Raw genomic sequence first — 15390 nt, 5'->3', positions numbered from 1 at the left:
TATCCTGAAAAACACCCCAGTCCTTAACTATTACAAGCATACCCATAACATGATACAGCCACCCACTCTGCGTGAAAATATGGAGAGTGGTACTCCATAATGTATTGGATTTGCCCCAAACATAACACTTTGTATTCAGCACAAAAAGTGAATTGCTTTGCCACCTTTTTTACAGTATTACTTTGATGCCTTGTTGAAAACAGGATGCACGGTTTTGGAATAAATTTTATTCTGTACAGGCTTCCTTTTCACTCTGTCAATTAGGTTATTATTGTGGAGTAACTACAATGTTGATACATCCTCAGTTTTCTTAGCCATAAGGGAAAGGGTATACCTAGTCAGTTGCACAACTGAATGCATTCAACGGAAATGTGTCTTCCACATGCCTTAATCAACGGGTGTCTTAATAGACGTCCACATCATCATGGGATTTGAATCAGCAGCCTTTCGGTTACTGGCCCAAAGCACTCATCTGCTAGGCTACCTGCTGCCCCTCTGTAACTGTTTTAAAAATCAGCATCGGCCTCATTGGGAAATCCCTGAGCGGTTTCCTTCCTCTCTGGCAACTGAGGTAGGAAGGACCGCCTGCATCTTTGTTGTGACTCACTGTATTGATACACCATCTAAAGTGTAATTAATAACTTCACCATGCTCAAATGTATGCCTTTTTTCTATCAATAGAAACCTTCTACCTTTGCAAGGCAAAGAAGGGCATCTTCCTGGTATTTGTGGTTGATTCTGTGTTTGAAATTCACTGCTCGACTGAGGGACTTTACAGATAATTGTATGTGAGGGGTACAGAGATGAGGTAGTTATTCAAAAATAATGTAAAACATAATTCCACTTTGACATTATTGGGTGTAGGCCATTGACAACAAATCTAAATGTAATCTATTTTAAATACAGGGGTGTGAATACTTTCTGAAGGCACTGTGGCTACATTTACACAAACAGCAAACCGTTAACTCATCATCACCCAAACATTGATTGACATGTACAGTTGTCCAGTTTCCACCCTACACACAGTAGTCCTCAGTGTGGGTATCATGTGTATGTTTATGAATTTGAAGTGGCTGTCAACCCCTAGGCTAATGTTTCTCTCATGGAATGTCATTCCTTGAGCACTATATCATAGAAGGTTTTATATGCATTTGAAATGTCATTGGGTGCTTATGATTCTTTATTTAGAGTGTGGCTTTAATAAGGTACATTTTGTTTTAGCTTGCCCGCCCATATGGAAAAGAATCATAAACATCTAATCTTGTATGGCAGAAGAAAGTAATTTGTACAAAACAAATCTAAGTATCTGGTAAGATTTTGATATGTTTTGCCTTATGTTAGTGGTTCTCAAACCTCTGCCCGGGGACCCCCAGCTTTTCCATGTATTTGATCTATTCCAGAGCTAGCACAGCAGATTCAACTCGTCGCTGATCATCAAGCCCTTGAATAGATGAATCAGGTGATCTAGTTTAGACCTACAATAAAATTGGGAAATGTATGAGCAACAACGATTATTATAAGAAAAGTGTATGTTCTAACCGTTGTTGTTGGTTTCACATTGTTTTTATTAGACAATACATAAAAAATCATGATAATTACTATCAGAAATGTTTTTTTTTTATTATTTTTTAAAAATTGTTACCCTTTTTTCTCCCCAATTTCGTGGTATCCAATTGTTCTAGTAGCTACTATCTTGTCTCATCGCTACAACTCCCGTACGGGCTCGGGAGAGACGAAGGTTGAAAGTCATGCGTCCTCCGATACACAACCCAACCAAGCCGCACTGCTTCTTAACACAGCACGCATCCAACCCGGAAGCCAGCCGCACCAATGCGCCGGAGGAAACACCGTGCACCTGGCCTCCTTGGTTAGCGCACACTGCGCCCAGCCCGCCACAGGAGTCGCTGGTGCGCGATGAGACAAGGACACCCCTACCGACCAAGCCCTCCCTAACCCGGGCGACGCTAGGCCAATTGTGCGTCGCCCCACGGACCTCCCGGTTGCGGCCGGTTACGACAGAGCCTGGGCGCAAACCCAGGGACTCTGATGGCACAGCTGGCACTGCAGTACAGCGCCCTTAACCACTGCGCCACCCGGGAGGCCCCTATCAGAAATGTTTTATATTTTAATATACGAGTTTGCATGGTTAAAAAAGCAATAGGCTGGGCAGCACCTCCTACTGGACAGTTGATTTACCTACAGCTATCCCTTTGGTCCCCCATCCAGGGTTCTAACCAAGCCCTGCTTAGTTTTTATATTTGTCACTGGATACTACCAATGTGCTATCAAGATAATCTTAACAGATACTTATTAGATTACTTATTAGATTTTTGTAAAAATACTCTTCTTCTGCCATACAAGATTCTTGTTTAAATTTTCATGATTCTTTTTGTATTAATCTTATTTGTGTATTTGCTGCCATGTGTAATACTTTGTTAGATTCTTCCATATCTTGTCCATGTGGGCGGCGATGTGACTTTAGGCCCAATGGAATGGTCTAAAATGTGAACTCGACCCACCCTGTCACAGGTGAGCTGAAATGAACGCACCATACATTTTGTTAAGGCACTGATGCTGTATTGTCTCTATTTGTGTCTCCCAGTGGATAGGCTGAGTGAGCTACTGCTGGGCTCCACCTTTGCAGTGCCTCTGCCCTGCAGTTTCAACGGTCACCCGAACCACACGGGAGCACTAGTGATCAGTGAGTTACTCCTCTATGCCATTAAATGACAAGGCTTATAGTCGTCTAGTCTCCATAGCACTGTGAGCGATGACCACTGATGACCGTTGTTTGTTTGTAGATGGCCAGGAGGTGGTTCTCAATGGAATGCACGGGTGCTCAGCAGCAAAGGTAAAGGTCTTAATAATAATGATTATATTATTATAATAATAATAATAACATGGTCATTTAGTGTGGTCTACCAGGCTTAGAACCAAGGTACCCATGCACCACAATAATGTTTTAGCTCGCTGAGCTAAAGCCAAGTCCTTAGCTCGGGAAGCTAACAGAATTCTTCAGGTCCCAGGCAAGATTACTCATGGTGAGCATGGTTCACATGGGGGAATCAAATCAAGGTGTAGACTAACAGGGAAATGCTTACTGACGGGCCCTTCCCAAAAATGCGGAGAGAAAAAAATATAAATAGTAGAAAAATAATAACACAAGGTATAAATACACAATGTGTAACAATGACTTGGCTATATACACGGGGTACCAGTACCAAGTCGATGTGCAGGGTTACGAGGTAATTGAGGTAGATATGTACTTCTAGGTAGGGATAGTGACTAGGCGGCAGGATAGATAATAAACAGTAACAGCAGTGTATGTGATGATTCAAAAGTGGTCAATGCAGATAGTCTGGGAAGCTATTGGTTAACTAATTATTTATGGCTTAGGGGTAGAAGCTGTTCAGGGTCCTGTTAGTTCCAGACTTGGTGCATTGGTAACGCTTGCCTTGCGGTAGCAGAGAACAGTCTATGACATGGGTGGCTGGAGTCTTTGAAAATGTTTTGGGCCTTGCTCTGACACCTTTTATATATGTTCTGGATGGCAGGTTGCTCGGCCGTACTCACTACCCTCTGTAGCGCCTTGCGTTCGGGTGCCAATCAGTTGCCATACCAAGCAGTGAAGCATCCATGCCAAGTCTTTTCAGCCTCCTGAGGGGAAGAGGCATTGTCATGCCCTCTTCACTACTGTGTTGGTGTTTGTGTACCTTGATAATTCCTTAGTGATGTGGACCCCGAGGAACTTGAAGCTCTAGACCTGCTCCACTACAGCCCCGTCAATGGGGGTGGGAACGCCCCTCTGTTACCTGTAGTCCACGATCAGCTCCTTTTGTCTTGCTGACATTGAGGGAGAGGTTGTTGTCCTGGAACCACATTGTAAGGTCTCTGACCTCCCTATTGGCTGTCTCATCATCGTCTGTGATCAGGCCTATCACCGTCGTGTCGTCGGCAAACTTAATGATGGTGTTGGAGTCGTGCGTGGTCATGCAGTCGTGGGTGAACAGGGAGTACAGGAGGGGACTAAGCATGCACACCAGATGGCCCCCGTGTTGAGGGTCAGCGTGGCGGATGTGTTGTTGGTTACCCTCACCACCTGGGGGTGTGCCGTCAGGAAGTCCAGGATCCAGTTGCAGAGGGAGGGGTTTAATCCCAGGGTCCTTAGCTTGGAGGGCACTATGGTGTTGAACGCTGAGCAGTAGTTAATGAACAGCATTCTCATGTAGGTGTTCCTTTTGTCTAGGTGGGGGAGGGCAATAGAGATTGCGTCATCTGTGGATCTGTTGGGGCAGTGTGTAAATCGAAGTGATGGTGTTGATGTGAGCCATGACCAACCTTTCAAAGCATTTCATGGCTACAGATGTGAGTGCTACGGGGCAATAGTCATTTAGACAGGTTACATTGGCGTTCTTGGGCAGAGGGATAATAATGGTTGTCTGCTTGAAACATAAAAAAATGTAGTCCGAATTCTTGTTTGAATCTTTGCGATACCCAGTTCAATCATCATGAGCTGTTTGAATGAACATTTCTAAAGGCTTTCCCAAAAAACCTTCCCAATTAAATGTTGACTGCAAAGTAGGCCTACCTGGCAGAATGATATCATGATGAGGCATTTATTTTGCAAACTCTGCCATCACATGAATCCTATACTGTACATTGTATAGTACCAAAAAAAACACTAGCTAAACACAATGGTCCCTAGTCGTGAAATTTAATTAAAGGAAAACTACACCCACCAAAAATGAATTTAAAATGTTTTATTGTTCCCAGACATCAAAGTGGTCTCGTGGTGTGGTTTAAGCATTTTATGTGGACTTAGAACATCAAATGTTAGTGGATTTTTGAGAATGAAAATCTGGGAAAACTCTGAAACCTGGAAAAATCTAACTGGGAAAACAGAATTTACCAGTGCCCTACAACTGTGACTGTCCAAAATTGCTAACAATTACTCTTTTTGAGATTGCGCACCAAACAATCAATGTAAATCTGATATTGTCAAGTTCAAATGTAATTTTGTGTAGGTCATTATTGGCTACTTGCTCAGGCCGCACATTAAATATAACATTTAAAAGATTTGTGCATCGTCCGCTTTCACATTGGCACCGGCCCGATGTGCCACAGGCAAATTTACCTGGATGTCAAGCCAAGGGCATGCTACTTTAAAAGGTGGCTAGTCATTATTAGCCTGGTTCTGTATGGAATACAGGTACATTATAGGACACGGGTCAGGTCATTATTGGTGTGACCAAATCATGTGCTGATGCCATCAACTGAAAAAGTTGGTAGCACTAGTGCCACCAGTGGAAAAAAACGAGTCTAGAGCCCTGGCCTGAGTGAAAAGGTTTGGGAACCACTGCATTAGGCTATTTACAATGGATAACAAAAAATAGTTTCGGTCCAATTTCTGTTTGGTGCCTAATGAACATGCCTAATGAACATGCCTAATGAACATGCCTAATGAACATGCCTAATGCTTTATGTTTGAAGTTTAGAGTGAAGGCTTCTGTTATCCGAGTCTTCCGCTCTGAGTTATTATAGCTTGACAGCTCTGTTTCAAACAGTGCCGTGGAGTATCCATGGCAACATCCATTTTTCCAATCACTATTCTTTTATGGAGCCTGTTTGACAACTCTCTTCTGAAATGTCATGACAATAATAGGAAAGTTTCACAATGAAGCCTACTGGTTTACTTAGACAAATATTCATTAATTGCAAAAGTTGAAAAGTACACTGAACAAAAATATCAACGCAACATGTAAAGTGTTGGTTTCATGAACTGAAATAAAACATCCCAGAAATGTTCCATATGCACAAAAAGCGTATTTCTCTCCAATATTGTGGACAAATTTGTTTACATCCTTTTTAGTGATAATTTCTCCTTTGCCAAGATAATCCATCCACCTGACAGGTGACAAGAAGCTGATTAAACAGCATGATCATTAAACAGGTGCATCTTGTCCTGGGACAATAAAAGGCCACCCTAAAATGTGCAGTTTTGTCACACAACACAATGCCACCGATGTCTCATGTTTTGAGGGAGCGTGCAATTGGCATGCTGACTGCAGGAATGTCCACCAGAGCTCATTCCAGATAATTTAATGTTCTGAAACAAAGATGAAATTGTCCCAGTTCTTCCATGGCTTGCATTCTCACCAGACATGTCCCCAATTGAGCATGTTTGGGATGCTCCGGATCGACGTGTACGAAAGCATGTTCCAGTTTCCGCCAAAATCCAACGACTTCGCACAGCCATTGAAAAGGAGTGGGACAACATTCCATAGGCCACAATCAACAGCCAGATCAACTCTATGTGAAGGAGATGTGTCGCGCTGCATTAGGCAAAAGGTGGTCACACCAGATACTGACTGTTTTTCTGAGCCGCAACCCTACTTATTTTTTAAAGTTATCTGTGACCAACAGATGCATATCTGTATTCCCAGTTATGTGAAATCCATAGATTAGGGCCTAATTAATATATTTTAATTGACTGATTTCCTTATATGAACTGTAACTTCGTGAAATCTTAAAATGTTGCGTTTATATTTTTGTTCAGTATAGTTTGTTAAACATTTTTCACCACCGAAGGAGTTGAATTTCTCTTGTGATATGAAGCAATTCTATAATACAATCAATCAGTGAGTCATTTGCTTCATTTAATGGAATTTTGAATTTCAAAAGACAGAAACCAAGTGATATGAGGATCATACAGATATTATCGTTTAAAAGTATTTTAGTCTACTGTATTATGTTTGCATGAAACTCTTCTCAGTTTAGCTCTGTGGCATTAATTGGTGTTTCGTTTATTTAATTTATTCTTACACCAATTAATCTGATATTGCTTTCTGACATGTTTCTGACAATTGTCAAATATAGTGTATATTTAAGTGTATAATATTTCAAATTTCCCAGGACTGGAATGGGAATCAGGCTGGAGATAGGCCCTCAACCGAGGTACAGTAGTAAATGTTCACTCAATCTCATAAGGAACTTCTGTCGCTTTATCCGTACATGGCTAACTAGCTAAGAGAACCCACTGAAATATTTGGCTGGAGATGGCGGGAGGTTGTGTTTGTTTTGTTTTGTGTGTGTGTGTGTGTGTGTGTGTATATCTAATATAGCCTATTATCATGAGTAATGGTGTTGGTATTTGCTCTTGATTGTGTTGGCATAATATTTATTGTATTCACTGATGGTATGTTTTTCAGGAAGTGTATCAGAGGCTGGTCAACCTTAGTGCCCACCTTCATGCCCTCCAGGTCAGTGGATGCATCTCTTTGTACCAGACCTTAGTCAAATACAATTGTCAAATATTCTTTATTTAGCTGAGTTTGCATTTTCTGGACTATTTCATTTGTTTTAATGTGCCGAGAAGCTCAAGTATTTCAGCGTATTTTACATAATATTTGACCCAGGTCTCCCATATATTTACTGTGGAGGTTACAGTAGGACGTACCAACTGATGTAGAATTTAGTTAGTTACAGTAGACCTGCTTAGGTTTCTGCTTGTTTTAATCTGCTTGAATAGTAATGTTATATTTTCCTTCCATTATCTCACAGTTAACAAAATAAATGTATTTTCTATTGTGGCATCTATAAATGTATCCAGAATTTTTTTTAAATAAGTTTTATATAGGATTAGCCATGTCTAGAATACAGTATATTCATATAAAGTGGATGAAATGGTATGTAAACATTATTAAAGTGACCAGTAGTCTCTAAGGTGCAGGGTAGAGTACCGGGTGGTAGCCGGCTAGAACAGTGACTAAGTTCAGGGCGGAGGCCGTCTAGTGGTGACTGTTTAACAGTCTGATTGCCTGGAGATAGAAGCTGTTTCTCAAACCCTCAAACTCTCCTCATATCTCCCTTCATTCCCTTCTATCTTACACTCGTTCTCCTCTCCCAGGGCACTGTGATCAAGCAGGACTCCATCCTGGAGCTCTGCCTGCGCTCTGATGGCCCGCCAGTTGATGCCCCGACCACGCCCACCGGACGGGTGTGGCGCTCCCTGTCACGTGACGCAGGCATGGCCGAGGCCAGCACGGGGGCAGCCATTGGGGAGCTGGCCCTGCTCCAGAGGCAACACAGCCTCCTGCAGGAGGAGCTGGGTAGGCTGCGGGGGGCCGATGGCCGCCTGAGGGATAGCGAAAAAGCCCGAGCCCAGCTGGAGAGGCAGGTCCGCGACATGAAGGTCCACAGTACCAACGTGTTTGACTGTGTGGGACCTGCAGGCTCAGAGCAGGTAGACCTACTCACTGGCACTGTGGGTAGTTGCACTTAGCTTAACTATAGGGGGATGCACTGATTCTTAGCCCGCTCATTGTTGTAGATGAGAATCTGAAAGATGGGAATATGCTCTCACTCAACTGAGTTGAGTTAATATAGGTTATACATTAGCCAAATATAGAAATGAATTGTCCGTAGGTGTTACAATCTGATTTGGTTTGTCGTTCCACTTAACACTTGTCATCTTGCCTAGGCTCCATCCCTTCGTAAAGCAAGTGAAACCAACGCGGACACCAAATTGGCCAGCCAAGAGTCAATCGAGCATTTGGAGGGGCATCAGGATGGCAGTGATGTGGAGGTGACGTCAGATGAGGAGGAGGAGGAGGAGAAGGAGGCCAAAGCGTCACCGCGCTCGGAGAGTCCCCGAGGTGTGTAAATCTTACGTTTGGCATGTCTCTTGATGGAATAAAATGAGTTTTGGGCAACCCTTCCCCCTCTTGTTCCATGCTGGCTGAAAACCTAGCTAGCCAGTTACTAGCTAACACCAGACACCAATGAATGCGGAAACCTATAAGTATCTTTGCCTTTGATGAATAGGAGAAACCTCTAATTTGCTGACACACTGCAGTAACATTTTGGCACCAGGGGCCGGTTGCACCAGCCTTTGTAAAAAAAAAAATTAAAAATGTTTTAAAAAGTTGGTCATAAATGCTAGATTGGGCCTAGCTATGTCCGACGTTGTGATCAGAATTTACACCTGTGGCACTAACCAAAAATAAGACTCGGCGTAGCTAAATCCGACGTAAGCAGTGCTCATTCATAAGATTAGAAGATTCATAGTGACTGTTGCTAGGCAGCGGTCATTGCTTACCTACAATCAGTTTACAAAAGTAAATAATGGGATAGCTACCATATTTGGCGCAAATGGAAGCCCATAAAATAAAATACAACTTTTCAGATACTGAAATAAGACTGTAGAGCTGTATAACAAACATGTATAGATATTCTAACAGTTAAATTGAATAGCACTGCTACAAACAGGGGAAAAGCCCTAAACCTGGAAGTAATAAAGTACATGAGTAGAGTGGGGAGCTTGGCTGCAGGTCAGTGGAAGAGGTGTGCAAGAAATGGAAAGATCTCATGACATTCACACCCCTTCATTTTTTTTCTATATTCTGTAACAACCTGAATTTAAAATGGATTCAATTGAGATGTTTTGTTACTGGCCTACACACAATACCCCATAATGTCAAAGTGAATTTGTTAATTAAAAATTAAAAGCTGCTATGTCTTGAGTCAATAATTATTCAACCCCTTTGTTTTGGCAAGTCTAAATAATTTCAGGAGTAAAAATGTGCTGAATAAGTCACATTAAGGACTCATCTCTGTACCTCACACATACAATTATCTGTAAGGTCCCTCAGTCGAGCAGTGAATTTCAAACACAGATTCAACCACAAAGACCAGGGATGTTTTCCAATGCCTCACAAAGAAGGACACCTATTGGTAGTTGGGTAAAAATGTAATAAAAAGCCGACATTGAATATTCCTTTGAGCATGGTGAAGTTATTACACTTTGAATGGTGTAGCAATACACCCAGTCATATTTATGTAAAATCAATATTTCTGTATTTCATTTGCAATACAAAAATGTCTAAAACATGTTTTCACTTTGTCATTATGGTGTATTGTTTTTTTTAATCATCCATTTTGAATTCAGGCTGTAACACAACAAAATGTGGAATAAGTCCAGGTGTATGAATACTTTCTGAACCCACTGTTAATGTGAAATGGTAAAAAGAGACGTGGCTTCATAGTGCATTTATGATGGGTCTAAAACCGTCAGCCATATTTACTTGAGCCATATTTAATTTAACATAAAATATGTTCGGGAAATGGGCTATATATCATAAGTCTGTTATAGCAAATACAAATAACAAATACTTTAAAAATATATATCTATTTTAGATACTGTACATTTCATTCAACCATACATTTTCTTTGGACGGGCCAGGAGGTATTCTATGGTAGGGCGGGCCAGGCTCCCTAAGGCCTGCCTTCAACGCCGGCCCTGCTGTAGATGCTTTAGTGTTGTTCATGTCAGGGCTTTCAGAACAGAGTAATTCTGTTCTAACAGCAAAAAGCAGCAATATACAAAATATAAAGAATTGTAACATTCCCTAGAGGGGATATCCCCACTGCAGTATCATTATACAGAGATGTGCTTTAGCAGAGATGAGCTCACCTCTGTCCCCTCAATAATGCTAATGCAAGCCCACACACAGTTTTATATAACACATCGATTTTGTGATGAGGCACAAACTCTCTTTCTGACACACACACACACACACACAAACACACCATCGCTGCCCTTCTCACATCATGTTCTCTCTATGTGCGCGTGCGAACACCTCACATCCCGCTGCTTCTGTCAGTGTTAGGTGTGTGGGTGGAGATGTCTTTCCAGACCTAGTACTCAGCTCACTTATTCTACTCCCTGATGAGAAATTACAGTGCTGGTGTCTCTACTCTCCACAATTTAATATATATATATATATATATAGCTGAAATTAAGAGAGAGGCTAGCATCCAAGATGACTAATGCTAAAAGCACATTAACGTATTTGCCAGAAAAGGAACGCACTACACCAATGATCTGCAGACCAACGAAACAAAAGCGAGTACAGTACCATTCAAGTTTGTATGAAAATAACCTGTTTGCCACTATTCTAAAGAGTCTGTGATTAACAACTATCTATGGCAATTATAATAAAGGCCATGTGTTTTTTTGCAACTTTGATGTACATTTTTAATTGGTTAATTGTCTCTTTTCTCAGATCTTCAGGACATTCCAGAGGAGAGCGAAGCCACAGCAGAACTACCACGAGAGCCTGACGTGTCACATTGCTAATGACCCTCCAGAAACAAAGACTGGACCCCACCTCCCCTACTCTCAAAAATAGGCCGAAGAGAACAAGAGAACTGAACTTGAAATAGTCTTCCTCTTTTTACACTAAAAAGGAAGTATCATATTAATTTTCAAATATAGATCTATATATTTGTTCTGTGGCTTTTGCTTTACAGTACACGACCAGTGGCAATATGTGACTTTACGTTATATTCTTTCGTATTTCTTGCTTGGGATTATTTGGATATGTACTGCTCCGTTTTGGAATCGATGCTGGACCAATGAGGGCCTATTAGAGTGGCGTGAATAACAGGAAGGGAGTTATGCAATGGTGATATTCCAAAGAAGAATATGCAAGAAATGGACAGCAAATATAAAAGCAGGGAATGGATAACCAAATATGATGGGTTTTTGTCTATTTAGGTGAATGGAATACTAAATGAATGACATTGGTTGGATAGCTGCTATTGTGCATTAGGATGTTGGATACGGACGTATGTAGGTGGCTGTTTGTGCTGGGACACACACAGAAACACAAATATGACACACAGACACAAACATGCACAAACACACACACAGTCATACGCGCTCACACACACACTTGAGTCCTTTACATTTCCATAATTAGGGTGATCTAATTCTCAACGCTGTTTATGATGCTAATGATTTGTTTATTTATTCTTCCGTCCTTCATTATTTAAGCAGGTAAGTTAAGACCTCAAGCATTAGTGACTGTATAAGAAGTAGAGGTAGCACTGTATTTTACTCTAATTCTCATGTTTTTATTTAGAAACCTTGGGGATTCTTCGTCTCAAATATAGGAAAGTGACAATTGTTAACAAATCATTTCAAGTAGTTACCAGAATGAATTTTGCAGTTACCATGTAGTTACTAAGTAAATACCTGGCAATAAGGGAGAATGAAATAAAGTTTTATCTAAATGGACAAAAGAATGCATCACTACAGGTGCATCTACATATAAGCAGTGTAGTTTAAAAGTTGAACTCCAGTGGACTTGGTCGACTATATAAAAAATTTAAAAAGCTGTCAATATTGCTTTGGTTTTCATCTTTACAAAGAAAAGGCCGAGATGTTGGAAAATGGAACAAGGACAACGCGCCATGTCATCCATTTTGAGATGCCTTGAGGGATAGGGGAATTCAACTTTTTTGCCAACATGGAAATATAAAATGGAGTCTTCTCTGTTAAGGACTAAACAAGTGACTTTGGAGACTATTTTTGAGCAACGGCCAGCCGAGCAACCATTATATTTGCCTTTACATTGTTTTGAAACTAAAATGCTTTAATTGACACTTTCTTGTTGTAATTTCTTGTCATCTGTTAATTTGACAATTGTACCATATTTTGCTGGCTTGCAGAGTGTGTATAAATTTGGCTGAAAATGACAAAGGCAATGATTTTGTGTATGTCTTTGATGAGGAAACTACTGTATTCAATTGCGGTTTACAGAAAGCCATACTAAAGATATGAATGTCAAATCCAAAAGTTTTGCCTCCAGTTGTTTTAATATTAAAGTTATAGTGTCAATAGGCATAGTTGTGCATCGATGACATATCCACTTGTTTTTGACAAGTTCTTACTATACCCTGTGCTGGTGTAAAGGTCATATCTTCCTGATTTGTGCTCCACATCACTTGGACCCTCTGTCAAAACAACAGATGGTGTAGTAATGAAGACTTATTTCCACAATTGATCATACCCCTGACACAAACTGTTAAGGTAAGTGTGTTGGCATTATGCCTATCCTAATTGGAAGTATGCCTAGGTGAAGGTTTGTGACAGTTGTCATGACTGTTTAACATCTGTATGTCATTATTATGACAGTGTTAGGTAGTCCTTGTGATGAAAACAGTTGCTCTTACCTGAGCATTACCACTGCATGCTGGTAATCAAATCTATCTCAGCTTTAAAGTGGCACATTGTACAGACCAATCAAAATCATGGATACCAAAGCTCATCATATCAGACTTTGACGATCCCCTTAGTATGTCAATCCAATTCGGTGGTAAAAAAGCAGCTGTCTTTTGGGAGGGACTGAGCTCAAGTATCCCACTGTCTCACACTCTGTAGGCTGACACCGCTTCCCCAAATACCTCCCCCTAAACCCCTCACGATGGCTTAATGCCTTTACCGAAACACCAGGTCAAACCGATCAAACCCCAACACACTTACTACTCCTTCTCCATCTCTTTTCCCTTTTAACCTTTTTAACTTCCTCTATACAATTTTGTATTCATTTCCTCTCCCATCTGTCAACATCTCTGACCCTCTTACTCTCGTTTTCTCTTACAGTTGTCTCATCTCCATGAGAAGTTGTTTCTGGACAGGTTCTATCTCCCTCTCTTCGGCATCTCTTAATTTCTCTTTCTCCCTCCCTTTTCCTCCCTTTCACAGTCTAAACCTGGACACAATGTTGACCATGTGACATGTATTCTCTCTGTTCTCCCATCGCTAACCCTCTCACTCTTGTCCACTACCTGTCTCTTTCTCTCTAGCTATATATATCTATCTATCCCTCTTTTGTTTCTTTCTATCCCTCCCTCCCTAATCCTAGGGAGAATGTCAGCCAAGTAACATGTATAAATATCCCCATAGCTGGCATAGTGGTTGCCCCTCTACGCCCCGCCTGCACCCCATTTATCATTGGAATTTCCCAATGTTGGGGATGCCATGGCACTGTAAGCCCAGACAAGCTCCGGTGGTCCAGGAGAGGAGCAAGGGGAGTGGGGTTACCGGGAAGCTGTACTGTACCTCTTTCCCTTCCTCCCCACCATGTCTCTTTCTTTTATTTTCCTCCTGCACTTAAATAATCGCCTGATTTATAGTATTCGTAAAGTTTTAGGTAGGTCACAGTACAACCAAACTGGCTTAAATTGTTCTTACATTTAACAAGTGTGGCAACTATTAGAAGAGTTAGAAACCTCAGCCCTAGCTAAGGCCTACCTTGGACGTGACCTCAGCCCTAGCTAAGGCCTACCATGGACGTGACATCAGCACTAAAACTAAGGCATATTTTCAATTAGGTCAAGCGTTAACCAGAGATAGCCGACACCCGCATAGCTGATGTTTTGGCTGTAACCTTTATTTAACTAGGCAAGTCAGTTAAGAACACATTCTTATTTACAATGACGGCCTACCGGGGAACAGTGGGTTAACTGCCTTTTTCAGGGGCAGAATGACAGATTTTTTACCCTGTCAGCTCGAGGATTAGTTCCAGCAACCTTTCGGTTACTGGCCCAACGCTCTGACCGCTAGGCTACCTGCCTCCCCAGTGTAACTGCTTGGAGTTGGAAAATCAGTGAGAAGCTGCTCTTGATAATTGTAAGGAAGCCACACCCATCTCACTCACGTTTTATGTTCAGAACTAGGAAGTGTAGGCTAAATAGAAAAAATGACGCTCAAATTGAAAATCATAAAACAAATGAGGAATTATATCAACCTGATCGAGGTGTAGATTTAATCTCACACCTCTAGTGCACGAACTTTGGCTGCACGGCGTTGCATTAAAATAAATCCCAAGCAGCCAATGTCCGCTTTAGGTATAATGCTGCTTGGGGATTTGACGTGTATGTCGGCTAAAGCGGATCTGATTGATTGAATCGGGCCCTAAGTTTTTTTTGACTTTTCCACCTTGATCTAACCTCTGACCTTTAACCTAACATTAGCTAACATTAACTAATCTAACATTAAAATAGAAAGGCATCTTTCAGTCACTATCTTTGGCTGTCAAGTTTATATTTAAGAGCGTTGGAGTTTGCAGTAAGGGTGTCAGGCACATGAGCAGGTGTTGCTGAACTGTTATAAGAGTTATGAAGTAGTATAAGTTTATGACCTCAATATTTACTCTGCCATGATTCTTTAGAATAAGTTGTTGAGATGAAGTGCTTTCTCCTTGTTAGCATGTATAGCGTTTCATGTCTAAATGATCCCAGTGTCTAAAATGAATTGTTTAGTTCAATAAAGTTACTTTTTAAGATGATTTGGACATGCTTATATCAGGGACATTGACTTGCATTGGTTTTTGGCAAGAAATGCGAAACATTTTAGCGTTTGGAGACAGTGGCCATGTAAAAACCAAAGGATAGATTGCTGTCTTGTCAATATAATCCTTATAGGGTAACCAACCCAATATGTAATTTGGATGAATAAGACAAGGTACTACTGTTTGGTGGTTTTGTTGCCAAGGTTGTAATTTCAAACACTGAAGCTAACTAATATTTTCAACAATTTAAGGT

General features: G+C 41.1%; 1 protein-coding gene across 3 annotated transcripts in view; it reads left to right on the top strand.

The window, feature by feature from the left end:
- Window positions 1-12640, top strand: part of LOC139391654 (rho guanine nucleotide exchange factor 2-like) — a 67219-nt gene extending 54579 nt beyond the window's left edge. For all 3 annotated transcript variants that reach the window (XM_071139056.1, XM_071139058.1, XM_071139057.1), the window contains 7 exons: window positions 2603-2701; window positions 2802-2851; window positions 6913-6954; window positions 7209-7259; window positions 7907-8242; window positions 8480-8654; window positions 11064-12640. In XM_071139056.1, coding sequence (XP_070995157.1) covers window positions 2603-2701; window positions 2802-2851; window positions 6913-6954; window positions 7209-7259; window positions 7907-8242; window positions 8480-8654; window positions 11064-11137 — 827 coding nt within the window. In that variant the 3' untranslated portion in view covers window positions 11138-12640. The remainder of the gene's footprint in view (window positions 1-2602; window positions 2702-2801; window positions 2852-6912; window positions 6955-7208; window positions 7260-7906; window positions 8243-8479; window positions 8655-11063) is intronic.
- Window positions 12641-15390: the final 2750 nt, after the last annotated feature.

This window comes from Oncorhynchus clarkii, chromosome 32 (genome assembly GCF_045791955.1).
Source record: "Oncorhynchus clarkii lewisi isolate Uvic-CL-2024 chromosome 32, UVic_Ocla_1.0, whole genome shotgun sequence".
In the NCBI taxonomy this organism is placed as follows: domain Eukaryota; kingdom Metazoa; phylum Chordata; class Actinopteri; order Salmoniformes; family Salmonidae; genus Oncorhynchus; species Oncorhynchus clarkii.
Note: the sequence above shows the minus strand (reverse complement) of the source record. Positions and strands in the feature narration are given on the sequence as shown.